Source organism: Martes martes, assembly GCF_963455335.1.
Source record: "Martes martes genome assembly, chromosome: 9".
NCBI classification, from domain to species: Eukaryota; Metazoa; Chordata; class Mammalia; order Carnivora; family Mustelidae; genus Martes; species Martes martes.
In genome coordinates this window covers 29,936,703-29,960,504 of record NC_137896.1, presented here as the reverse complement: position 1 = coordinate 29,960,504, position 23,802 = coordinate 29,936,703, and the positions used below count along the sequence as shown (strand labels likewise).

General features: G+C 48.3%; 1 protein-coding gene across 2 annotated transcripts in view; it reads left to right on the top strand.

The window, feature by feature from the left end:
• Nucleotides 1-23,399, top strand: part of SLC23A2 (solute carrier family 23 member 2) — a 131,698-nt gene extending 108,299 nt beyond the window's left edge. For both annotated transcript variants that reach the window (XM_080812904.1, XM_080812905.1), the window contains 8 exons: nucleotides 3,504-3,624; nucleotides 4,122-4,278; nucleotides 7,306-7,453; nucleotides 8,605-8,710; nucleotides 14,723-14,852; nucleotides 15,498-15,635; nucleotides 16,816-16,911; nucleotides 18,693-23,399. In XM_080812904.1, the coding sequence (XP_080669030.1) occupies nucleotides 3,504-3,624; nucleotides 4,122-4,278; nucleotides 7,306-7,453; nucleotides 8,605-8,710; nucleotides 14,723-14,852; nucleotides 15,498-15,635; nucleotides 16,816-16,911; nucleotides 18,693-18,925 (1,129 nt within the window). In that variant the 3' untranslated portion in view covers nucleotides 18,926-23,399. The remainder of the gene's footprint in view (nucleotides 1-3,503; nucleotides 3,625-4,121; nucleotides 4,279-7,305; nucleotides 7,454-8,604; nucleotides 8,711-14,722; nucleotides 14,853-15,497; nucleotides 15,636-16,815; nucleotides 16,912-18,692) is intronic.
• The last annotated feature ends 403 nt before the right edge of the window (nucleotides 23,400-23,802 follow it).

Sequence of the window (23,802 nt, the reverse complement as noted above, 5' to 3'; positions counted from 1 at the left end):
ACAGACACAGCTTTACCGGGATCATCTGCTTTTCACCTTAACAGTTTTCTGGGCTCATCTCTCTAAGACTGTGTGTTTAGATCTACTCCATTCTTTGTAAAATTGCACAATGCTAAATAGTATGGAATAGTGTAGAATTTATGAAACCATTCCCCCATTGATACTCATGCTTGTTGTTTAAAGTATTTGCTGTTGTGAACAATGCTGAGATACATACTCTTCAGTGTAAGGAATGAATGTTAAAATAAACGATGATAGTTTTTTAAATTGACGGAATTGGTAGGTATTTAAAAGTATAAGACTTTATGCGGTGCTGGCGTGGCTCAGTTGGTTAAGCCTCTGACTCTTGATTTCGGCTCAGGTCATGATCTCAGGGTCCTGGGATCAGGCCCTGGTGGGCTCCCAGCTCAGCAGGGACCTGTCCCTCTGCCCCTCCTCACTTGTTCTCTCTTGGTGTCTCTCTCTCAAATAAATCTTTAAAAAAAAAAAAAAAGTATAAGACCTGGTATTGCAGTGAGAAGCAAGTGGATGTCTTTGGTCTCTGGGTGGGATTTGTAAATTCTTTCAACTTTTGTGTGTTTGGCAGTTTGTATCAGAAGCTTTTTAAAAAGGAAAAAAAGAGCTTTTTCATAAGGCATTTACTGTTTGACAGATCCATTCCAGTCCTAGGAACCTGCCCTAAGGAGATGTGTAGACAGGTGCCAGGAGGGGTGATCTACCACAGTTGTTTATGCTCCCAGTGTCACACCATATGGAAATTGTGTAACAAGATGTGGGATGTGCATAAGGCAGAACGCTAAGTAGCCACTGAGGTGCCAGTTGCTGATTTCCATCTGTTGAGGTTATGGCATTAATAGGGGCTACAAGCTAGTTGGGAAGCACGTTGTGAAGTGTGATTCCATTTTGGGTCAGATGATGACCTGTTGGTGCTCCAAGGGCAAGGGTGACGTCAGTGGTCCCGTGTCCCTCTCTAACCCCGGTGCCCCAGACCCAGTGATGCCCTGTAAATATCCAGGGAGTGGAAGCTGTTCAGAATCTATAGGCCAGAAGTTACGTTGTTGTTACCCAGCTGGGATGATGAGTGGTCTTCAGGATTTTGTCTTTCTTTTTGCTTATTTGCCTTTTATAATTTTCCTACATTGTAGTCTGCATTGCTTGCATAATATTTGTAAGGTAGAAGGTCAGCAAGCCTGAGGTTGGACAGAACCCTGGCCTGAGGACCTGCGGCTGGCTTATCCTTTCCCCTTCTCTGCTTGGCCAAGATGCGTGGGCTCGGGCACGTCCCTCTCCTCTGAGCCTCTGCTGTGGCCTCTCTCTGATGGGACTGCCTGCCCCACCTGCCGCACAGGCTGTTTGAGGACAAACAAATTAGACGGGGGGGATGGGTTTTAGAGTGGCAGGAAAATGGAGTGTTCATCTGCCTAGTCCACCCGCTTCATTTGCACTGCCAGGTTTGGCCTGAGATCCGGCTGTCCTTCCTGGAATTCTCTGTCCCCCCTCCCCTTGTAAACATGCTTTAAAACGTGAACACCATAGTGCAGGCGATGACAGGTGGTTGTTGCCTGAATAATAGACTTGGGGCCTTTTGGAATCTCATAGTGTTCACTTTGAAATAAATCAGCATTTTTTTGGAACATGAAAACTTTGTTAATCTAAATTTAAAGTAAACCAGTTTTAGCACCCATCATTACCATAACATTTTTTTTAAAGATTTTATTTATTTGTCAGATAAGAGTGAGAGAGTGAGCACAAGCAGGGGGAGCAGCAGACAGAGAGGGAGAAGCAGACTCCCTGCTGAGCAGGGAACCCATTATTGGACTTGATGCCAGGATCCTGGGATCATGACCTGAGCCGAAGGCAGACGCTTAGCCAACTGAGCCACCCAAGTGTTCACCATAACATTTTTTTTTTTTAAGATTTTATTTATTTACTTGACACAGAGAGAGAGAGGGATCACAAGTAGGCAGAGAGGCAGTCAGAGAGAGAGGGGGAAGCAGGTTTCCTGCTGAGCAGAGAGCCCAATGCGGGGCTTGATCCCAGGACCCTGAGATCATGACCTGAGCCGAAGGCAGAGGCCCAACCCACTGAGCCACCCAGGCGCCCCCACCATAACATTTTTAAGTTAAACTTCACCACCCTGGGGGGAATTGGAATAGCTTGGGCACATGTGTATTTCCAACTTCAAACTGGTACTGTCTTGATGACTTTGTGTTTGGGCTGAGACCCCCCATCGCCAGGTGGGCAAAGCACTTGGGTAGGTGGGGAGAGGATGGAGCAGCATGAGCCTGTTCTCCGGCTGGCTATAGACCACGTGCCTCGTTGGGAATGTGACGGTGAAGCTGCACTTGACCGGCTGTCAGCGGAGCTGATAATTGCATCTCTGCAATTGGAGGTGTGCCCAGGAACAATTAAGCTGAACTTTGACTGAGAACCCACTCTTGTGCCAACTCTCCCTTGGGTCGTAAGTGAGAGTGCATCCCTGTGGGTAATGAAACACGTCTTTGTAGACCTTCATTGTGTCAGCAATGGGAAGTCATCCCACACCTCCCGCACTTGGTAGCAGGCGGATGAGGACGTGCCGGGTCCTGCTGCAGGGCAGTCATCTGATGTTGCTGCCGCCTCTGATCCTCAGTGCAGCTGGGTCAGGAGTGGGGGGCTCGAGGTAGATAGCCTTCTGAGCCAGCCCTAGCATCCCTGCTCTTAGGATAGTGTGGCAAAGTAGTTCAGAGCCCAGGCTGCAGAGCTAGGCCCCCCTGGCCCGCCCACCCTGCAAACTCATACCTGCATAATCTTGGACCACTGGCTTTTTCTGTGTGGGACATGGTTGGTCACAGAAGCCACTGCTGCAGAAGGCTGGGATGGTGGGCAGGATGACCCTCACATAATGTCTGACACACACAAACCTTTCAGGAATGTTATTAATACTGAATCCTGTATGTAGCCTTCTTAAATGTTGAAGCTTTTTGCTTTTTGAAGCTAACTTTATGCTCTTGATACATAAATCAGAAAATACAGAAAAGTAGAAAAGTCTCAAGACATATTGCCACCTGTAGTCAATCCCTGTGAGCGTTTTGGACCCCCTTACCTGTTTGCACATGTGCATGTGTGTTCATGCCCATGTGGCAAGTGCTTGTCTTGTAGTTAATTCATAGTTGTGATTCTAGTGTGCATTGTCTTGTATGTGGTATCTTTTTCCCTTACGCAGTGTGAGCATCTCTCCTGAGTATGTGCATTCTTCGGGTTTTCTTGTCCTGTTCAGGAAAATTTAGCCAAAGCATTTATATGGCAGTTTCCTTTAGCATCAAGATATGCTTGGAACTAGTATCTTTCCCAAAATGGCATTTCCAAAAAGATAAGATTTCCCAAATAACAGTTAAAAGGATTAGCAGCTCCTAGAGAAATGAGTTGAATAATACGGTTAGTTTTGCTGTTGAAGCTTTGAGTATTATTTTAAAACACAGATAGCCTTTAACCAAGTTTATTTTCTCTCTCTCTCTCATCAGGACAATTTTCCTAGTATTGTTGTTTTCGCAGTATGCCAGAAATGTTAAATTTCCTCTCCCAATTTACAAATCCAAGAAAGGATGGACTGCGTACAAGTTACAGCTTTTCAAAATGTTCCCTGTGAGTAGTCACTTTCGTTTTTTGACAACATTGCTTTTGTTCATGTGGAAGGAAGTTTTAAGTAGGTCTTCCTGGGGGAATTAAGTCGGGATGGTAACATCAGGGTACTGATGACCACAAAACTGTCATTGGCTTAAAGTTTACCAGTGGCAGAATGTTACGATTCTAAAATCCTTTCAGGAGTGTGAAGGAGGACACAGTTCGAGATGGGGAGATCTGTATTCCCATGGCCTCTGCAAGCACATTGTCCATTATTCTTACTTCCTAGCCAGGCTGAGGGTTACAGTAACTTTACCTGCATAAAACTGCTCTCTTGGAATGTGGTTCCATCCAGGAATGGGCTCTCAGCAGGTCTGTGGTATGTTTTTCCCTGCGAAGTGCCAGCGATAGTGGAGGTTGTGGGGTGTGAGATGCAGCCCAGAGGAGGAAGGTATGTGTTTTGCCAGCCTCCACCACCTCGGTTAGCCTCATGGAGCTTTTCCCTTTGACCACCTTAGATCATCCTGGCCATCCTCGTGTCCTGGCTGCTGTGCTTCATCTTCACAGTGACCGACGTCTTCCCTCCCGACAGCACAAAATACGGCTTCTACGCTCGGACGGATGCCAGGCAGGGTGTGCTTCTGGTAGCCCCGTGGTTTAAGGTCCCATACCCGTGTAAGTACTCTAGTGGCCAGAGGGAGAGGGGTTGGGAGCTCACGAGAGCCTCCTTTAGAGGAGCTGGAAGGTGGCAGAAGGCTCTGCAGCTTGAAAAGCCTTGTTTGGTCTAGAATGTCCCATGAAGGTCTTACAATTCGGAGGATTTGACTGCTGACAGGGGGAGGCCCTGTCCCCAGAGGGCTGTGACTAATGTTTGGAGACTCTTGCCAGCTCCCTTCCCAGATGAACTAGTTCTTTTGGTTCCACTGGGATGAAATCCTGGACAAGGAGTCCCTTGCCAGGGTTGAAGAAGGCAAGTATAGAGCCGCATGGTACCTGAGCTGCCCACACAGAGCAGGCTTGAGGAGGAGAGGCCTGAAGATCAGCAAGTGACTGCTCAAGCATGATGGGATTTGTGTCATTTCTTAATGGGGAGCTATACTCTTTGTTTTTTATTTGGTCACAGCTGTCAGAAGTAAACAGATACTCACTAATGGGTGGGAGATGGCTCTTGAGTTATAATTTAAGTGTTGGGTAACTCTTGGCAAGGTGTGGGGGGTGGGGGGGTGCACTCCCAAGCTGAGGTATCACTTGGATTCACACAGAGGACTTTGGGGCCCCGGCCCCAAAAGTGACTTGTGTGAATCCAGTGGTTATTAACGCTTGGTTGTTCTGTTGTAAAGACCCTGTTCCCGGCACTTGGGCCTTTCAATTTGAACTGAAACCTGACCTTAGTTGGGTTCTGCTGATTTATTCCCCTGCTCAGCAGCCACATCCTCACATTTTATGATGATGAGAAAAAGTAGGAGAAGCTGAGAATAGCAAGGTTGGGTCAAAGAAAACTGTTCTGAGCATGTTAAATGACAGTGATATTGGCAGTTGTTCCATCACTGCCCTGTTCATACTTACGAAAGTTTATTCTTTCTAAAATAACATTCTCATCAGATCATATGGTTTGTGTATTTATGTACATCTGTCCCTTCCCCGCCCCCCACAAAACAATAAATGCATGTTTTGTAAATGGACATAGAATCTGATATAAAATGAGGTGAAACTGGTTCACCAGGCAGTGAGGAGGAGGTGTGGGAGGCCGGTAGGAGGAGCACCTGCTGGGAGGTCTTCTCTGTGGCACAGGCCAGTCCTAAGATGAGCACAAATGAGGAACGCGGGGTGGGCTGTTCCGGAAGAGCAGCTCTGCATGTGCTGAGAAACCAGAGAGATGTCCCCAGGGTCCTCCCGGCCTGTGCGTGGGGGCGTGGCCAAGTGGACTGGGCTCCTGGCCCCAGGATGGCGGCCCGTGCTGTCGGGCTCCTCTTCACCACAGCCCTTTGCTGCCACGAGCTGCTCTGGGGCCACACTCCTGGGGCAGAAGGCTACCCCCAGACAGCAAGAGAGGCACCCTGACAGTTTGGCTTCATCTGGAGACAGGTTTCAGATATCTACAACAGTGGTCCTTGGTCTTTAGTATGAGAAAAATGGCTAAAATACAGATTGGGGGCCCAAAATGTCAGTAGTGCTGAGATTAAGAAACTGCTGTGAAGTGACAACATAAATTAGGCATTCTGGTCATAGGGGGGGGATGAAATAACAGTTCAGACAGAAGGCTGGGAGCCAACAAAGTTTATACACATACCTGCAGTTGACTCTTGAACGAGTTGCGGGTGGTGGGGAGATGCACCTCACCCCCGCAGCCAAAAATCTGCATATAACCTTTTTTTCCCAGAACTTAACTACTAACTACTAAAAGCCCTACTGTTGACTGGAAGCCTTACTAACAACATCAACAGTCAATTAACACGTTTTGTATAGTACATGTTTTATATACTGTATCCTTACCAAAAAATAAGGGAAAAGAAAATGTTATTAAGAAAATTACAAGGGAGAGAAAATACATTTACACTACTGTACTGTATTTATTGGAAAAAACCTTCAAGTAAGTGGACCAGTGCAGTTCAAACCTGTGTTGTTCAAGGGTATACTGTATATAGAAACGATCTGAAGGAAGAGGGATCAAAAATTTAGACGAGTACAATTTAAAATGTTGGAATAGATGGAATAAAGAGTTTAAAAATCACATTTAAGGCTGCAGGCAAAATGGGGAAAAAAACAAGAAAACAGAGTAAAGAGACTAAGAAATAAAAAGCAATAGAAATAATGGCAAAGTAAGTATCCCCCCCCACCAAAAACAAGACACTAAAATGGAACTACAGTACTCTGTCAGTAACACAGTAACTATGTTAAAAGATTATTTAGATTAGAGATTATATGCAAAATGTTGCTGGATAAAGAAATTATCAGCATGAGAAAAATCTCAACCCACCCAGAAACGCCGTGTTGACCAGGCATGCCCCTCTCTACTCCCAGACAGGAACAGTCCTGCCTTCACACACATCCCGGGCTTATCTGCACACCTTACTTCTTGTCCTCTTTCTCTTCCTAAACCCAATGTCCCTGTGTGGCTCCTGTGGCAATCCAGATATCCAAGACAAAGTGTCCTGAGGACTTTGCTTTGCTTTTCTAAAGGAAACTATTTTATTTAACGTAACATGGTTTACTTTAAAAAAAAAAAAAAAAAGCACTGATCTTACATTAGAGGACTGTCTGGTGCTATGCTTTACTGCTGGGATTTAAATTTAGCTGGTGTCTTTTCACTGCATTTTCATTTAATGCCACCCCCTGGGCAAGATTGCCACTGTTTTGTGCCATGCCTTGCACAGCAGGGTTAAAAATCTTCTTCATACAAATATCCCATCCCAACAGGAATTTCTACCCCAGCAGGCTGTGTTAAATTGTAATTTAGTAGACACCAAGCATGGCTTGGAAGCAGCCTCCGCTTCTAATCACTTTATCTCTAAGAAAGACAGAGAACAGACCAATCCTATTTGTGGCCACCTTCATCTGATTTAGGAACTGTCCCCAGGCATGTAGTACACTGAAGAGTGACATTTAAAAATCAACAAAGATTTTCCCCGAGGCTCAGAACCTGGGTGTGTGGTGTGGAGTCCTCTGCTGTCCTGCTTACTTTCGCCTGTTTGCCTTCCGTAGTTCAGTGGGGACTGCCCACTGTCTCTGCAGCTGGTGTCATCGGCATGCTCAGCGCAGTGGTCGCCAGTATTATTGAGTCCATTGGGGACTATTACGCCTGCGCAAGGCTCTCCTGTGCTCCGCCGCCTCCCATCCATGCAATAAACAGGTACGTTGCTCTGACAGTGGAGATCTTCCTTGGGCCCAGTGCCTCATCACCTGGCTCTTTGGTTAATCTTGGAGAAGAAAAGGAGTTTCAGCATGGAAGTAGCCAGCCATCAGGGCTCCTTATTGGTTGTCTGCTTTGCACAAGTCACTGCCCCCATTTTGCTCTCATTTTCCTTATCTGGGTCATGGAGGGCAATTCCACGCTTCCTGCTGCATTGACAGTCACGGAAGACACTCTGAGACTGTGCCAGACCTTAAACTCGCCACAGCAGATGCAGGACACTGCCGTTGTTTTTGCTTGATTTGGGGTCATGGAAGGATGTTCTCTTTGATTTCTTTTTTCTCTTACTGTTCTTAGGGCTAAACGCTATGTCATCTATTCACAATTGTAATTCCCATAGAAAGATGAGAAAAGCAGGAATAGGTACAGTCTGCAGAATTTGGAGACTTATGGGCTGTGGGGTTTATCTCCTCAGTATACCTGGTCTTCCGTTTCTGGATGCTGAGAGCAAACTGGACCCTATGGAGGCCTCAGAGAAGAGCACAGATCAGCCCCTACCCCCCTTGGCCAGCCAGCCGCTGCCCTTCCGGAGGGATGAAGGGTGATGAGATCCAGTGCGCTGCTGTCCGAGCATGTCTTGCTTCAGTTCTGTTCGTGTTCACACTCCTGGTTTTTACAGCTTTCTCTAAAGGATGTTGCACATGACGGAGCTGCTTATACATTGATTCTTTAAAAAGTTGCAGTGTTGACAGAATTACGAAGCATTTCCGTCCTGATGAAACTATTAATAGTAAAGGAATCAGATCAGCAGACAGCCCGTATTTGTCTTCGATCCCAACCAATGGCTCTGTTTTCTGGCTAAAAGCCTTTAATTTGGAATGGTTTTTAAACACCTGTGTCCTATGTGTGGTTCCCAGAAGTGCTTCTCACAGTTGAATGAGCACGGGGGATCCTGTTAAAATAGAATGCAGGCTCTGCTCCGGCAGGTCTGGGGGTGGGGCCTGAAACTCTGCACTCATAACCCTTCCCAGGAGTGTGGAGGCTCCCCGCCCGCGCACGCCACCTTTTGGGTGCAGCCACTTGGAGTGTATTTCAGAGTGTTTCCCCCATTGAATGAATGTTTCTCTTTCCCCCATTCCTTTACATTTTAGGGGGATTTTCGTGGAGGGTCTCTCCTGTGTTCTCGATGGCATATTTGGTACTGGGAATGGCTCTACTTCATCCAGTCCCAACATTGGAGTTTTGGGAATTACTAAGGTACAGCTGTTTTTCTAATTAAATGGTTGGGCCTCTAAGTGTTGATCCATTTCATCGATTGGTCTAACCATTGTGAATCCCAAAAGGAAGGCTTCCAGTTCTGAGATCATCTCCATCACCCACCCCCTCTTTTCCTTTTTCTCATCGATGGGTTTCTGGAGTGCTGATGGAGGTCTCCCTTCCTTGGCTGCCTGGGTAGCCAGGCACTCAGTGCTGTCACTGCTTCGTAGGCATTCTGCAAATACTAAGCACCAACCCTTGCCAGGCTATGGGCACTTGGGATACAACAGCGAATAAGACAAAATTCCCGCTGTCAGTGTTTACGTTCTAGACAGAGGTAGACAAACCGCAGACAGTACGCATAGTAAGTGTGAGAAAAGCACAGGGCAGGTGTGGGTATTGGGAGTGAGGGCTGGTAAGTGCGAAATAGGGTCAGGCTAAGCCTCACCAAGAAGATGACCTTGAGCAAGGACCTGAACAGGGCAGGTGGAGGGAGCCATGCAAGCCCTTGGGGAAGAGCATTCAGGCCAAGGACATGCCCGTGTGAAGCCCTGTCCTGAGAGCAGGTCCACATGCTGCCCATCAGCAAGGAGGCCGGTGGGGCAAGAGGAGAGTATGGGGTGGGGGTGGTAATAGCAGATAACATCTTCCAGGTAATGGAGGACCAGGTCACACAGGCCCCAGAAGCTGCCAGAGACAGGGAAAGGACATCCCCTAGACTGTGGCTCCATTAGGTTTTGGGGTTTTTTGTTTTTGTTTTTGCTTTTGGTTTTTTTAGAGAGGAAGAGGGAGTGCATCCTTGCACACACACATGTGCAAGTTGGGGGGTGGGGCAGATGGAAGGAGAGAATCTTAAGCAGGCTCCATGTCCAGCACCGAGCCCATCGTGAGGCCTAATCCCCTGACCCTGAGATCATGACCTGAGCCGAAATCAGGAGTCAGGTATTTGGGGCGCCTGGGTGGCTCAGTGGGTTAAAGCCTCTGCCTTCGGCTCAGGTAGTGATCCCAGGGTCCTGAGATCGAGCCCTGCATTGGGCTATCTGCTCAGCAGGGAGCCTGCTTCCCTTCCTCTCTCTTTCTCTGCCTGCCTTTCTGCCTACTTGTGATCTCTGTCAAATAAATAAATAAATCTTAAAAAAAAATACTTAACCAACTTAACTGACATCAGGATATTTTGTGATGCTCACTTTGGCTGTTATGATGAGAGTGGATCTCAGGGTCAGGGGAGGAGGTTGAAACGGGAGCAGGAGACAGTACTAGTTCTAGATGTGAGATGGTCCCATTCCTTACAGGAAAACATCATTCTTATAGTAAAGAATTAATGTTTTCAAACCAAAGCCACAGGAACCCTCTCCTTCAGATGAAATCTGGCACAAAGTTAGTGGGTTTCCCAGGCCACAGCAAGTCCCCCAGGTTGAGCAGGGTCTGGGTCTGGAGTCCTCCCCATGGGCCTCTTCCGCCCCTGTCCTCACACAGATCTGTGACCTGGGGCTGTCCCACGCCACAGTACAGCTTCTGTGAGGAACCGCTCCTAGGCCTTGCTCATTTAGTACTGAACTCTAGATCCCAGTTGTCTTGGCCAGAATGCACTGTCTGCGGGGCTGGAACGTGCCTCTGCCCCAGCCACTGTACGCCGAGCAGATGGAGACCTGCTCACCATCTGGGATGGCCGTGAGCACCACAGGTCTCCCTCACCTGAGCCCTGTGTCCTGAGAACCTACAGGCAAGCTGCAGTCTTCTTAAGCTATCTGATCTCTGTAGAGTTAGAAATACCGCCCCCCGCCTTCCCTGCTCTCTGCAAGATTGTATGACCAGACCAAAAGAAACCAGAGACTGGTTCATCCTGACTTCGAGTCCAGGTGAGAAGGGAGTATGGTCCTGACACATTGATTTCCTTGGATGTCAGCAGGGCCTTCGCAGACCAGTGTCCTGTGTGCACACGGCCCTGTCAGGTGCTTCTGGTGCTCTCATGCCCTATGTCCTCCAGTGCCATTGCTGGTTCCTGGCACTGCCCCTGGGGAGAAGCTGATGCCGAGCACACAGAGCTCAAGGCCATGCCTCTCTTTAACTAGTTTGCTGCCATGACCCTGTGGTTCTGGGACAGACCCAGAACGAATCCAAAATACCATAGTAATGAAATTCTTATAGACAGAGGGACTTAGGGCAAAACAGTTTAACAAGCCAGCTCCCTTCTGCACCCCTTTAAAACTGATCCTCCCCTCACATAACGTAATCAGGGTCACTGTAGGGAGTAGGGGGTGTTGTTCAAGGAGGTTCCATTCTGAAATGTCACTGAGGTGGTTTGGGGAATAATTATCTTTATTACAATTTGAACGTTGCCAGCTTATTCTGATTTTAGTATATGTACTGCCGAAGCGAGCATGCCAGCTTATTCTGAAAAGGCAATCTGCTAGCTCTCTTTAATGAGCTAATTGATCTTACCTCTGAACCCCTTTGGATTACTATCCCCAGGCAAAGGCGGCATGCATTCAGGGGCCTGGAATTGGTTTTCATTGCCCCGACTCACAGTGGGGATGATTGAGCCATCCGTGTAGCTGCCTTGGGGTGGGAAGTGGGACTCACAGCAGAAATTTCTTTTTGGCCCCAGCCATGCGGCCATTGGAAGGACTCTGTCCAGGAGGAAGGAGGCACGAGTTGGAGGCTATATTCTGCCCCTCATCTAGTGGAAGGACTTGGGACAAGTCACTTGTCTGAGCAGAACTCTCAGCTCTGAAATCTGACAATTCTAGACCTGAATCTGTGCTGCCCAATTTGAGAGTAGCTGCCTGTGGCTCTTTTAAGTTTGTTAAAAAGAAAAATTAAGTTCCTTAGTCACACTAGCCACATTTCAAGGGCTCAGTAGTCACATGTGGCTAGTGGCTGTCAATGGGCAGTACAGATATAAGACATGTCCATCCTTGTAGAAAGTTCTGCAGACAGCACTGGTCTGGGCCACTGCATCCGACATCCAGGGCTGTGGAAAGAGGGTGATCTCTGGTTCTTCCCAGGGATCTGCCTCCATGTCCTGGCAGCTCGGATTCTTGTTACCCCGTATCCACCCCTGTTGTTCTCTGTACGTGGAGATCCTAAGCTGTTTGATCAGGAGCTGAGGCCGCCAGCTCCCCTGTTGTGTGCTTGGAAGCCGTCAGGTGGGATTCCAGGAGTAGGTCTTCTCTTCTGAGTGTGCTCTGGTGTCTGTCCTGCAAAGGGGGGTGGTATGACGGGGTGGGGAGGTGGCTGTTTGGTATTGCAGGCCTGGTGCCATCACTTTGTCCTGGTGTGGCTGTGGACAGATTACATCAGCTCCCTGTGTCTCCCTGCTCTTGTCTATAAAGACGGCTGGCCAGCCATTAGAATTAATAAATTGGTATAATGCATGTAGCAGAGTCGGGCATGTAGGTACACAGTAAGCAGTAGGTAGTGTCCCTGCTTGATATTTAGCCCTAAGTTTATTTCTAGGGACTGAGAAAACCCCAACTCCCCTGCCAGCGCAGTCCCTTCAGAGGAAGGCCATTTCTCCCCTGCCGTGTCCCACGCTGTTGAAGACTTCGGCAAGTCAGAAATGAGGGGTCAGTGTTTCGATGGCCCTAGAGGCAAAGTCAGAGTTCAAGAAGGAGTTCAGAACGGAGGCAGGGAAGGGAGTCCAGAGAGTGGGCAGCAGGAGGGGCGAGGCAAAGGCTCTACGTCAGCACTGGGGGGACAGGGATTAGGCCTGTGTTCCCCATGTCGCTCACAGAAGTGTGTAATAGGCACTCGGCACTGGGTTCAGTCATCGAGCTGAAGAATGGCTTAGTTGCTGCTTGTTTGTTTTGAGCCTCCAAGGCAGATCAGCCTTCCCTGAGGGTTAGTCTTCATAAAGGTTTATTGTTTCAGGGGTCCGTAGGGCCAGCCTCGGCCTCCCCCTGGCACCTCTGATCGGCTGGGAGGGTGGGCTTCGCACAGGTGGTTCCCCGTGCCCGGATGCTCTTCCTCCGGGGAGCTCTTCCTCATCCCCTGAGACCGCCTCTGTGGAGCCCCCCGCAGCTCCTCCCAGCTCCTCCTCCCGGCTGGCTGCCCACACCCTGTAACAACTATGGCAGTGCTGTGACGTGATCGTGAGTCTGTGGCTTACTCGTCTCCGGATTTCCCTCCCCCTCCAGTCTAACAAGTGCTGGTCACAGAGTAGGTTCCCAAAAACGTTTGCTGAAAGCGGCGGGCTTCCTTACCATGTAATGCCACCCAGCAGAAGTCATTTTTGCTCAATTCTCCAGTTTGCATACCCTTTCTCGCTGCTTCCCTGCGCTCGAAGACTCAGTGGGAGAGGTGGGAACCATAGATCATAACAGCCGAGCCTGGCCTCCAGGGTCAGCTGGGCAGAACAGCCATCCCCCTGTCGGCTCAGTAAGATTCTTCTCTGATTCTTAACCAACTGACGTTTGGGTCCTCTGAGATGCTGCTGGAAGCTCTAGACCAATGCGAGCCAGCGAAAGCATGGTGTGGTGGTGGGCACAGCGGACATTTGCCTGTGCTGCTGGTCTGTGTGGGGACCACCCAACATGTTCTGATGAGCACTTGATATAGTGGCTGGTGCGACTGAGGGACTAGAGCTGACATTTCATTTCATTTCAATTAAATTTAAGTAGCCATCTTCTCACTGTAAGTCATACTTAAAGCCCTACAGACACTCCCCAGTCACTTCTGGAACCTCTTTTACTCAGTTTATGTGCTCAGGGTGTTTTCCTGTAAAACACCCTGAGGTGTTTTACACAGTAGGGGCACACAGTAGGGGCCAACAGTACAGGATTCTTGAGCCTGTTGCCTGCTCCACATCCCACTGCCTAGGGTACAGCAGGGTAGGTGGAAGTTTCTAGAAGGCAGAGAGCAGGTTGAGCAGATAAAGATGAGACCGTGTGGAAAATATAATGGTTCTGCAGAAGCCCAGTGTGGGAAGGCAGAGCCTTGGAATTAAGGAAGACTTTTTTTAAAGAGGAGGTAGCATTTGGGCAGTTTTCTGAAGGACGTGTCTAGAACCAGCCAGAAAGAGGGGGATGTGGGTGTGTTCTGGGTAGACAGGCCTAGGGATGTCTGCGAAGGGATTTTATTTCATGAGCACCAGAGGATTTAAGGTGGGGGGGGGTGCGGGCAGAGGAGCACTGACATCCCATATCGCTGTTTGAAAGGTCACTCGACCACAGTGGAGAGGACAGGGAGGCAAAGGAAAGACCAGAGTCAGCAAACCTAGCTGGAAGCCTGTCATTATGGCCTCATGCTTGCCAGGTGCTGTTCACACTGTTTTCCAGCTTGTCTCATTTAACCCCTAAGGCCAAACCTTGTGGTTTATCATTATAGAAGTGAGGATCCCACCACCCAGAGAGGCCAAGCGACTTGTCCTGGTCACATGGGTAGAGCGGAGTAGGGTACACACCAGGCAGGGGGCACTGAGAATCCACACTCCTTCGCCTCTTGGCTATGCCACCTCTCATGAGCAAGTCTCCCTGAGGAGAGGGGATTCCAGAAATATCCAGGGCTCTTGTCTGATTCGGGGTGTGGGGAAGATGGAGACGAAGGTGAATTGCCTTGGGGCGGTTAACTTGGTAAAGGGTGATTCCAAGAGCCCAGAAGAGAAAAGCAGGATGAAGCAGGGTTTTTGTGTTTGTTGTTAGGTTATCCTAGCTGCTGCTATAAGGGCATTCAAAACCTGGGAGGAGAGCCGGAGCACAGCCATGCCGAAATGACATTACCCAGGGTGTGGGGAAGCAGAGGCTGAGCCCTGGTGCTGCCCTCCTCCTGGGGCGTGGACAGGATGAGCTAGAGGAGAGAATCTCTTTACTTGGGGTGTCTGTGTAGCAATGGTTCCCTGAGGTCAGTCGTCACTATCTGACGAGACCTGTCTTAACTAGAAGTTTTCAGGATCTAGGGGATGTGTGGGGTTTTGTTACACTTGCTCCGGGACGGGGGTAGAGCGGGGGGCACTGGATGAGAATGGGCGCAGAACTGGCGCTGAGTGCCGTCTCCTTCTGGTGTGTCCCGCAGGTCGGCAGTCGCCGGGTGATTCAGTATGGCGCAGCCCTCATGCTGGCGCTGGGCATGATTGGCAAGTTCAGTGCCCTCTTCGCCTCCCTCCCCGATCCCGTGCTCGGTGCCCTCTTCTGTACTCTCTTCGGTAAGATCCCATTTCCTTGGTAGCCTGACCTCTCTCCTCCTCTTCACATTTGCTAACGAATCCCTTCCGTGAGATGGGAGGTAATAATACATTTCTATTTAAAAATACAAAGGGGATACATCTTCAAAACGTGAAAACCTTCAGCCATCTCTGAGTTGAATTTATGTTAAAGGTAGAACTAAATGTAGAATACTTGTGCTAGGAAAAATAAGATGACCTTAATCTTTAGTTGATGTATCTAATTGATTTAACTTCTCCCCTGAATGGCCATTTAAAACTGACCGTTTTTACCGTGGCTCTTGACATGATCTTTGTGCCATCCAGTTGTGAACAGGGCCCAGATCTTCGGGTGGGTTTCCCAGTTAAGTCAAAATGTTTGCATAGAGGTTTTCAGGGGGCAACCGATGTCCTCAGTTTTCTGCTTGGTTTAAAGAAGGTGTCGTGTGATGTTTGTGTCCCTGTGTCAGCCGAGAGCTGTTTGGATCAGAGAGCCAGGTGGTCACTTTCTGACCCCATCCTGTCACTGTTCTGTGTCCCAGCTGGTTTCTGGTGGGACAGAGAAGGGACAATGTAGGGAGTCTGCAAGGCCCATCACCCGTCTGTAGGTGAGCTCCGTGCAACTTGCCATCTGCTGTTTCTCTCCAGGAATGATCACAGCTGTTGGGCTCTCCAACCTGCAGTTCATCGACTTAAATTCTTCCCGGAACCTCTTTGTGCTTGGATTTTCAATATTCTTTGGGCTCGTCCTTCCAAGTTACCTCAGACAGAACCCTCTCGTCACAGGTAAGGAAAACTGGCCTTGAGTCTTGGGAGTAGTTGGAACCCCAGCTGCCAGTTCACAGACACCCCATCGCCAGTCACAGAGGGAGTTGGAACCTCAGGAGTTGTCTCCTCTGACATCTGTCCATGTGTTTGATTCAAGCCTCACTCTGCCACCACCGATCTGGAAGCCCCTGCGCATCCAGCATGAGCTGGTGGGTGCACTGGACTCGTGTGCACGTTAAGTTCTCTTTAATGACTGCTACCCTGTCTTTTGGGACAGTGCCTATGTGTAAAACCTTTTGATTTCTCAGACTAATGCTTTATGAAAATGTATAATTTCTTAAAACTCAGCTTCATAAACTTTCAAATACATGTCTTTCTACTAGGATTGTAACTTTTGAATTCAAGATTAACTTTTTTAACACCTTTTTATTTTAATAACCTGATATCATGAAAAATGAACAAAGGAGAACTCTTTTTTTAAGCGGGGGAGGGCAAGGGCAGAGTGGGAGAGAGAACCTCAAGCAGACTCTATACCTATCATGGAGCCTGATGCAGGGCTTGATCTCACGACTCTGAGATCATGACCTGAGCCAAAACCCACTGAGCCACCCAGGCGCTCCTAAGGATCATATGTTTTTAATATAGAAAGTGTGAGAGTTTCTAATAACAAGGAGATTCTTGCTGCTTTTTATATTTTAATATATCACGTACATATGAGTTCATTTATATACATGCAGTTGCTCCTAATTAAAAGCAGCTAAGCACAAATCAGTGATCCAGGATTCTGAAACCCTTTATTTGATTGCAAACACCACAGATATTTTTGTTGTCTTACTCACTTTGTAATATTTCCAGCCTTACAACAGCCATCTTTTTATTAATTTTCTTTTCCTAATCTGCTACCCACCACACCCCGGTGGCTTTTTAGTTCATTATAGGGTGAGCTTCACTCTTTGATTTCTCTTCTGGGGGCCACTGTTGGGGAATTTTCCTTATAGAAATAACCTCTTGATTATTGTTGAAATTATTTATAAAAGTTTAAAATGTTACTAGCAAAAATTTATCTACTCATGTCCAACAGAAATTTGCACTTTCATGCATCGCATTGACTGGTGATTGGTGCCCCCCCGCCCCCCACCCACCCCCAGTGCTCCTTCCTGGCCGTGGCCGTGACCCTACCACTGTGTTCTGTTTCCAGGGATAACAGGAATCGATCAGGTGTTGAACGTTCTTCTCACAACTGCCATGTTTGTAGGAGGCTGCGTGGCTTTTATTTTGGATAATACCATCCCAGGTATGTGGTACATACACGCATGCTTTGAAGCACTCATTTTGCCAAATAAATAGGGAAGCAGGCAGAACGAATCAGCTCGGAGCCATTGGTGGTTAAGACGGTCTTTTAAGTGGTTAAGATGACACTCCCAGCCTCCTTTTGTGAGTCCGTTTTTTGCTGATGAATCTAGCAGGTTTTTTCCTCCTTGCTCAGTTAGGAGAAAGCAGAGAAGTCCCTCACCGTGGTCACTCTCCAGGCTGTCTGCCCCCCTGTGCAGCCCGGCTCAGTCCCCGCAGCGGCTTTCATTAGCCTGCTCAGACATGCCTCTGAGCTGCTGACAGCCCATGGGGGTTCCTCCTCCTTCCTGAGGCAGGCCCCTGCCAACTAAGACCACAAGATAATGAGTATGGTCGGCGCGGGCTGTTGTCAGGATCGGCGACTGAGGGACCGATGGAGGTGGCTCTCTTCCCGACACCTGCAACCCTTGTTCCTCCAGCGTGCATTCTATGCCCAGTGCTGGGTGCCGGATGAGGAGGTGATGTGGGTCCTGCCTCGCAGCCTTCCCAGCTTCCCAGAGGAGGTCGGAAAGTGCTTCTGTGGACACGCGGGTAGATTCACCTTCCCTCGAGGAAGGCTGATGCTTATTCTTGAGCTAGAAGGTTTTGTTGAGGTATTTCCCCTGAAGACTGCACACCTCCAAAAAGTCTCTGTGAAGAGGTTGCTGGGGAAACCAGGGGTGAACACATCAGGCAGAGGGAGTCACGTGCACGAATTTGTGGACTGCGTTAGATTCATGGGTGTCAGTAACACACACTCTCAGAGCGAACTGAGAGGCAGGCTTGGGAGTCAGACGGGTGGGAATGAAAGCCCCGTCACAGAAACACTGATGGGAGGCCATAGGGCATAGTTTAGATGTAAGAGAATAATGATGTTCCTTCTACTCACTGGGGACTCGAACTCGTCATCTAGGCTTGGGCACAGAAGTATGTTGTCCAGTGTCCCGTGTAGCCAAGGGCAGGTGCCAGTGCGCCTCTCTGCACTGGAAAGATTTATGAATCAAATCCAAGGCTCAGCACTTGCTGAGCCCAGTGGGCCCATCATTCTCCCTCACTCATCTGTTGGGGTACAGTGTCCCCGAATGTTAATGCCAGTAGAAGTTCATCCTCACAAAAGGGGCATGACAAGTGGAGAATACACAGCAGGTGTATCCCTCTCCTTGTCTCCCTCCGCCTTTCTCTCTCTTTCTCTCCCTCTTTCTCTCTCTCTCTCACACACACACAGACACACGCACGCACGTACACACACGGAGCAAAGTAGGATGGAACTCATTATGCCTGGATGCGGGTGGTTTGCCCTGACCAGTTGTTGAAGGCATTATAAATGGGTCCCATTTTGTGGTTTTGTGAGAACAGATTGGAGGAAGGAGATGGTGAGATGGAAGAGCAGGCAGTAAGGGGACCGTTATGTTGACCCCGGAAAGCGGTAATGAGGCGTGCTCTGGACCTCAACAGTGACGGGAGGAAATGGGTCACGTGGAAGGACAGGGAGGAGGCTGGAGCCATCAGATGGCTTGAATGTGGAGCGAAAAGCACAAGGATGGGTTAGCGATTCTTAGATTTCTGGCTCAGGCACCTGGATGGCTGAGTGCCATCAACTCCTCCTTAAGGGCTCCTTGCTGTCCTCCTGGCAGCTCCCTATGCGGGACAGCACGCTGGGCAAGCTCAGTTCCTGGTGGAACTGTCAAGCTAAACATTCCTTTGTATTCTTCTGTGTGTGTGTCTGTCTGTATGTGTGTGTTCCAGGTACTCCAGAGGAAAGAGGAATCAGGAAATGGAAGAAGGGTGTGGGCAAAGGGAGCAAGTCGCTCGATGGCATGGAGTCCTACGATTTGCCATTTGGCATGAACATTATTAAAAAATACAGATGCTTCAGCTACTTACCCATCAGCCCAACCTTTGCGGGCTACACGTGGAAAGGCCTCGGGAAGAGCGCCACCAGCCGGAGTTCGGACGAGGACTCGCAGGCCACGGTATAGCTGTAGGTCACCCTGTGGCCCGGCCGCAGTGGGGCATGAATCTGTAGTTCCTTGCTGAGTAACAAGCAGTAACCTATATGTTTGTATATCTGCATTTACATTTTGCACCCAGAGCTAAAACGATTACAGATAGCTTTTTTGTTGTGGGTGGTGATCGTGTCTAATATCGTGTCTCACTTGTCTCCTTATTTAAGCCCTACCCCTTGCCCTTAAGAGCGTCCATTGAACTTGAAGTTCCTATCCTCCTGTGGGAGTGGGTGTTTGAAATCCACAGCGGTTCCTTGGTTTTGGTCTCCTTCCAGCATCCTGGGCTAGCTTTCCTATAGGCTGCCTCCATGGTCCAGGGGCTTTCTGTCCCGGAAGCACCTGGACCTGCTCCTATTTAATTTGACCTTGGCCTGCAACCCAGAGACCCCCTCTGGTCACGGGGCACCAGTATCCTCACACTGTCACAACTGACGGGTCACATGTGATTCTGTGTTCCCTGATACTCCTGTAGAGGGAAGCTATTGGCCTGATTGAAAACCATGACATGGTTACCCCAGGCCCATGTCTGTGTGTGAGTAAGGTCTGTACAGATGTTCTTAGAATTGAAGTCTGTTTGGGGGATTGGAGGGGAAGGGAAAGTACCTTGAAATTGAATCTGATTCTCAACTGCTCTTTCTTGGTGCCATCCTGGCCCAGGCTGGGCCAGCATATTGCATACGGGCTTCTTTTTCACTCTAACGGAGACACTCTATCTGACATTTATCACTCTGGGCTGGTGTGATGGGTGTAGAGTGCCACACGATGGCACTAAGCAGATGTTCATGGGAGTCTTGACTCTGCTGTCATGTGGATGTCAGTTACTGTTGCGCGTGTCTATAAATTACAAGATTTTATTCCTATTTAATGTTATTGACTATAGCAGGTTTTTGAAATCAGTGTTTTCCACGTGACCCTCTTACCTTGCATCCCTGTCACTTGTCCCCCACCCCTCACCTCCCATTAAGAAAAGAACCAGCATTTATAAAGCTGTGGACACCATCAGGGAAGCTTGTCATCATGGCTTTTGAAGGCCAGTAACCATTATTGTGGTTGTGTTTTGTATTGCTTGATACCATGAAAGTGTAAATACTGTAATGCCTAATCTATTTATCAAAACTGACTACTGGACCAGAGCCCAGAAACCTTATGGGTTAAGTTATACGTGAATTTGTTTTGTGAAGAAGGGAAGCTGGGGGCAGGTAATCGACAGAGTCGCCATATTGAGTGGTCAGGCATCCTGGTAAATTCGTCACTGCAGTTCTGTTTCAAGTCTTTTCTGGCACTTAACACTTAAGGAGACTCTGTGTGGGTTGCCATGTTGTGTGTCCACTGGATCTTGATTTTGTAGAGGGGTAGAGTAGACCCCCCTGGCCAAATGCACCTTTCCTATTTAAGTCGTTGCAGAATGGTGGTGAGAAAAGCAGGTGGCAGGGCCCCTTCTGTTGGGTTCTCATTAATAACACTAAATCCTTTCTGAAAAAAAATGACTTCTTTGAAATTCGGTTTGAAATTTGTCAGACAAAGGAAAACCCTGAAACACCAAGGAGTGACCTTGCCATGTGAGGTGGTGCTTCCTACGTGGTTTGTTGACCTGGCTGAGCCTTGGGCGGCCGCAGGTGTTCCTGTCTCTGATAGCAGAGCATGGCTCCCCGCAGCCTCGTGTCCCCAGGGTGTGTTCCCTGCTCCCACAGCCAGCTCCGCTCCACCATGCTGGGGTGTCTTTGGCAGCGTGATTGTCACTGTAGCCTCCCTGGCTCCTGGGAAGTTTGGGGCTGCAAAGTATATTCTAGCAAGAACAGTTCAGAGCCCCTACATTGTTTTGCCAAGATCTGGTTGCAGATTAAGTTTAAAAAATTAGATTCTAAATTACATTTAATTTTGTATGTTGTTTTTAAAAATTGTACCTGATGCCTAGTTAACTTTGGAAGCACACTGGTTAGCGACTGTCGTCTCCGTGACTTGGTTGGTAAGCACTTGATGTCAAAAGCCCTCCTGCTCCAAGGCGCTCTTAGTTTCCTTCTGTTTGTGTTTTTGCTCAGCATCTCTAATTTCTCTGCCCTGAAAAGTGGGGAAAACTTTTAAACATGCCAGAGATCCTAGCTCACTAAGGGAGCAGAAGGACCAAATATACAAATAAAAGCATCTGAACCGTTGGATAATCTTAACGTTCAACCTGGCATCGTCCGTCCCAGTGGGTGACACTCAGGATATGTGCTTCAAACATCCAGACACTCCCTCCCTTCTGAAACCCCTCCTTGGACTGGGTTTTATTGAGAGGTTGCAGGTCTGCTGGTCTGGGGGATGGATGTCTTCTGCAAGCATTTAATTGTGGAGAGAAGCCCTGGACCTCGACCTTCTGTTAGAAATGAGGCGTTTTCCCCTTCTTGCTCCATTGGGGCCAACTTTGGATTCCCTAAGACATAGGGAAGGAGGACAGGAGGTGGGGAGGAGAGAGGGCAGCCCAACTACAGGTCCCATTGAGTCTGGTACCTCTGCGCGGCCTGTGAAACTCACCTTTGCTTGAGTGGTTGGAATCTCCTGATGAATGCCATTTTTGACAGTGGTCCTCCTGCTGGCAGATATACTGTAGAACCAGTCTGTAATCAAGAGAAAAATGGATTCATCTGCTCCTGAGGCTTAAGCACACATGTGAAAGAGAAGTTTGGGGGAACACAGTGGCTGTGCCTCATCTGTACCTGTACACTTACCACTTACATTGTTGGCCTGCACTGCTGGGGCGCCTACCCACCAGGCTTTGTTTGGCCAATGGAATGTTTCAAAGTGTTTTGGATGTAAATGTCCTTGGGCAGGCCCTTCAGACTCCAGTTTCCATAGTGACCACCAACCCACCATCTTTACATTCACCTTGGTGATCTTGATGTGAGAAGTAGAAAGTGTTTATAAGGACGGTAGATGCTGTCATATCACGGTAGGTGTCAAGGGAGATCCCACCACTGGTTTTAATAAAACATCTAACATGGTTGACAGAATAATGGGAAATGGCTCCAGTCTTTGTCTCACTAGGTAATTAAACTTAGATTCATTCATACAGAGTCTTTTTCAAGACGGTTTTAGCTGTTAACCTGTAGTGAGTTTCTGGTGATTGGTGAAGGAGAAAAGTGGCTTAACCAGGCCAGCTGAAGCATCACAAGTCCCGATGGTTTCCCATTTTCATGGTGACAAATTCACACACAGGATTTGCTTTATACTGTAGAATACTTACTTTCCTGATGACGCCTTGGTTTATGCATGAATATTGCAGTATTTCCATATAGTAAAGTAACATTTCTACCCAGGATAATAGTCACAGTTTTCCAGGGAGGGAATGATATAATTTTCATGACAATGTCATGTGATAATAGAATTTCTCCATTGATGAATCTCTAGTATGTGTGTATACTTTATTTACCCATGCGTCTGTTTTATCACCACGAGCTAAGTTGTTACTTCCTTAGTTCACGGCCCTGCTGAAATACCGGTACTGGCAACTTAGACTTGAAGTTGGCAATGGTAACCTTGCATAATACCAATGCGGCAGGAGTGGCAGGTGGCAGGTGGCTAGGTGGCTGTGGCAGAGGCCTCATTCTGGGACCTGGCCGGCGCTGGGTGGCCACATTGCACGGGCACCCCACCCCCAGGCCCTGGGGGGCTGTGCCCCCCACGCAAGTGGGCCTGAGACTTTGGGGGATCTCTTCGCGGGCTCCACCCTTGGCCTCAGAGAAGCGCCTGGGGCTTTCACACGCTGTGCGTGTGGTGCTCTGTCCCCTTAGGATTTGGATCCCCGCCACTTCACCTGCAGAGGCAGCGCGAGAAGACTGCCCATGGTGCCGGCACTCGGCTCCCCCCAGCCCCGTGGACACAGAAAGCACGTTAGCGCTGGGCACCCCTTTGCGGCAGCCTCACACACATTCCTGTCCTTTGAGGTGGTTCTTGACTGTGCCTCGTCCTCACTCCACAGAAGTCCCATCCAGCACCCCTCGACTTGCTGTGTTTGTTTCCTGGCACGTAGGGCCCCCACACCGGGGCGGCCGTCCTACTGACAATTCGAGTTAATACCCTTTTCTGTTCATTGGTAACCACCTTTGTTTGACACATTAATAAATTTCTGACTGTTCTTAAAGCAGTGGGGATGCCTATATTTTCCTTGAGTTTTTGTGACTGACTTTGGCTATATACCTTTCGGGGATTTTCTTTGTTTGTTTTTTATGTTTATTTTGCATACCGAGGGTATTTGGGGGTGGGGTTGTTTTTTGAGATGTGTAATTCTTTTATGGAATTTTTAAAAAGAATTTTCATATTGTTTTTCTAACATGGCTTCATTAAACGTTTAAGTATTTTAAAAATATGTACTATTTGGACCAGATGTTGTGAATAATAGTAGAGATAAAGCTATTTTATTCTGTATTTTTAAAACTGTTCCGTACGAATAAAAGCTCTCCTGGATGCAGTTCTGTGTTCATGTGCCTCCTTCTTTGGCTCGTCTTTAAGAAATGTGTCATTAATTGAAAGTCATCACCTAGGAGAGGGAAATCGACCAATAAAAAACTTGCTACCAAAAAACTTGTTACCATGGTCAGGGTCCTGGAAGACTCAAAGGGAGGAAAGCAGGAGCCAAAGTGTCATCTGTCCCCACGACCAAAGAACCACGGCGGCTCCCTGAGTGAGTCTTCCTTTCCGAGACACAGCCCGCTGGACGGTGGGTGAAACTCTGAGTCTCTTATTAAGGCCGAACCTCTGGAGGCTGGACAGAGAAGCAGTCTGTCCACATGGTGGAATCAAAGGCTCCCAGAGCGGCTTCTGCCAAACAGAGTATTGATGCTGGGGCAGGAGTCATGGAGGTGTGGGTGCCC